Source organism: Triticum dicoccoides, chromosome 1B, assembly GCF_002162155.2.
Source record: "Triticum dicoccoides isolate Atlit2015 ecotype Zavitan chromosome 1B, WEW_v2.0, whole genome shotgun sequence".
NCBI lineage: Eukaryota > Viridiplantae > Streptophyta > Magnoliopsida > Poales > Poaceae > Triticum > Triticum dicoccoides.
The window spans coordinates 37105178-37107873 of NC_041381.1; the positions used below are offsets into that span (position 1 = coordinate 37105178).

The window sequence follows — 2696 nt, forward strand, 5'->3', positions numbered from 1 at the left end:
AAAATGAAAAGTTTGTCACTTAAGATGAAAATATGTGTTGTATTGTTACTAACGTGGTTAACGAACTGCTCGTGAAACTCATTAGCTCGCTCGTTAAACTTGTTAGCTCAACAAGCTAAAATAAATGATTAGCTCTGTTCATTAAGAAGGGAGCTACGAGCTTAACGAGCCGAACTATCGAGTGCTCATTAAGCTTGCGAGCTATGAATTTAACGAGCCAAACTATCAAGTGATTATTAAGCTCGCGAGCTAGGAGCTTTTGGTCCAGCCCGCCACACTCCAACCCCACCCTCCAAAGTATAAGTGTTTTTAATGCCTGATTGTTTACTTCGAGGAAGGAGGGCATGCGCCGGCGCTCAACCCAAGTTACCGCTGCCGCATATGTGATATATACCCATCGCCCTCAGCTGCCGCCGCCAGATCTACTAAACTTGTAGTAGTACCTAATGGCGCTGCGCTCTCTTTTGAGAAATACGCCGTCCCTTGGTGCTATCAGGCGGCCTGGCAAGCCGCTGTCTTCGGTGGTGGGTTCTGTGCTTATGCCCAACAATCTTCTTGTAAGTAACAGTATTTCTCTAGTATTTCATAAATTCAGTTCGAAACCAGCTTAGATCTGATCCTGCGGCGCTGTAATCCGTGCTCATGCCCAATGGTCCTCCTGTATGTTACCGTATTTCTTTAGTATTTCGTAAGTTCAGTTCGAAACCAGCTTAGATCTGATCCTCCCGCGGTGCGGTGCGATTCTCTTAAATTCGACTTTATGGATCTTGTAGAAAGATAACCAGTCTCCTTACGAGCTTATTTGAGAATTTCTGTTCAGGATTCCTATTATTCCGAAGAAGTGCTGACCAGACAGAGGGAAAAAGTAAATCGTCTGCTCGTGGACTATAACACCATTCGCCAGAAGCTAAACCAAGACATGGATTCTTTTCTTGAGTTTGTAAGGTATAAACGATATTACTACCGCTGTAAAGATTGTAGATACGACTCAACAATAAGCTGGCTCTACTTTTTTTTGTATGTGAATTAAGCCAGTTCTACTTAACAAGAAGGACAAAATCTTCATTTCAAAGCTTATCTAATACAGCTGTCCTCTCATGTGCAGGCGTGATTCTAATGAATTATCAAGGTTACAAAATATAGTGGATATATTTGAGAAGACAATTCATGTTGTTTTCTTTGGCGTCCCAGTAGTTTTTCTGACGATTGGTATAAAGTATGAGATTGACATCTTGGTGTATCTCCCTTTGAGCCCTTGGAGGTGGAAGAGGTAATGGCTTTGATGATGTCGATCTTTGACCGTGGGCTGGACAGCATTCCCCTCCGTATCTTTAAGGAAATTCGGGTTCTCCATTAAGGATTTCCTTGTGAGGATGTTCCTAGATTTGTTTTTTTCATATGATTGTGTGTACAACTAATGTCCGCCCTTTAAGCCCTAAGAGGTGGAAAGGAGTTATGGCTTTGATGCTGTCGGTCTTTGACCGTGGACTTGATAGCTTTCCCCCTCCTTATCTTTAAGTAAATTCCGATTCTCCATTAAGGATTCCGTTGTGAGCATGTTCTAAGATTTTGTTTTTGCATGGTTGTTTGTAGACAACTAATGCCCGTTTGCTAGGAGGATGGTTAATAATATAGTCAACTGCTGGCTATAAGATTTGCCATATCATCTATAGCCAACACATATAGTCACTCATACAATAAGGTTAGCTATAAGGTTGGCTATAAAATTAGTACTTCTTTTCATCTTTTCTCTAACTCTTTCCCCACATTTATTGCATCTGCCTTGGAGCACGCATATAGCCAAGTATAATAAGGTGACGTGGGTGAGATGTAAGCCTTAAAATAATATATTGTTGCTCAGTTGGCAGAGAGAGAAGCGGAGAGAGAAGAGAAGCGGGCTACTAACTAACATCCGGCTGTAGCACGTGCTCGTAGACACTTTGTGAGAGAGGGAGGTTGGTCATGTATCAAAGAAGTACTACTTATTTGTATCTGACTATCATATTTGCCGGCTATAAGCTTGGCTATAGATGATGTGGCAACATCTTATAGCCAGTGGCCGGTTATACTATTAACCATGCTCTTAGAGCCCACTTTCCTAGCTTTTGAATGTCTCTCTCCTCCACATAGGCAAAATTGTCATGTAAGCGGGATATAAGCCCATTATTGTACTTGCTCTAAGCCCTCAGAGGTCAAAAGAGTTATGGCTTTGATGATGTCTGTCTTTGACCGTGGTTGTTTCCACTCCGTATCTTTAAGAAAATTCCTATTCTCCATTAAGGATTGCCTTGTGAGAATGTGCCAAGATTATTTTTACGTATGATTGTGTGTACTCCTGATGTCCAACCGTTAAGCCATCAGAGGTGGATCGAGTTATGGCTTTTGATTATGCCAGTCATTGGCCCTGGCCTTGACAGCTTTCCCCTCCGCATCTTTAAGGAAATTCCGATTCTCCATTAAGGACTAGAACTGATGTCCGTCCATTAGGCCCTCGGAGGTGGAAGCAGCTGCCAACATTATTAGCCGTTCGAACCACTTCTCGCATCAAGCATGCGGCCTTCTATGCAGGTGAAGACCTCCTATGCCGCTTATTGTGGCAAATAGTCCACGATTCGCACAGGCAGACCCATTTGCGGTAGCGCGGTGAAAAACAAAACCAGAGCGCTAGATGGGAATTGAAGCCGCAACGAGCGACA

At 42.9% G+C, this 2696-nt stretch overlaps 1 protein-coding gene across 1 annotated transcript; it reads left to right on the forward strand.

Moving 5' to 3' along the window:
- Nucleotides 1–436: 436 nt before the first annotated feature.
- Nucleotides 437–1579, forward strand: LOC119300546. Its single transcript, XM_037577483.1, has 3 exons — nt 437–557; nt 821–945; nt 1106–1579. Exons 1-3 carry the CDS (start codon nt 447–449, stop codon nt 1272–1274), a joined length of 405 nt encoding a protein of 134 aa, XP_037433380.1. The 5' UTR covers nt 437–446; the 3' UTR covers nt 1275–1579.
- Nucleotides 1580–2696: the final 1117 nt, after the last annotated feature.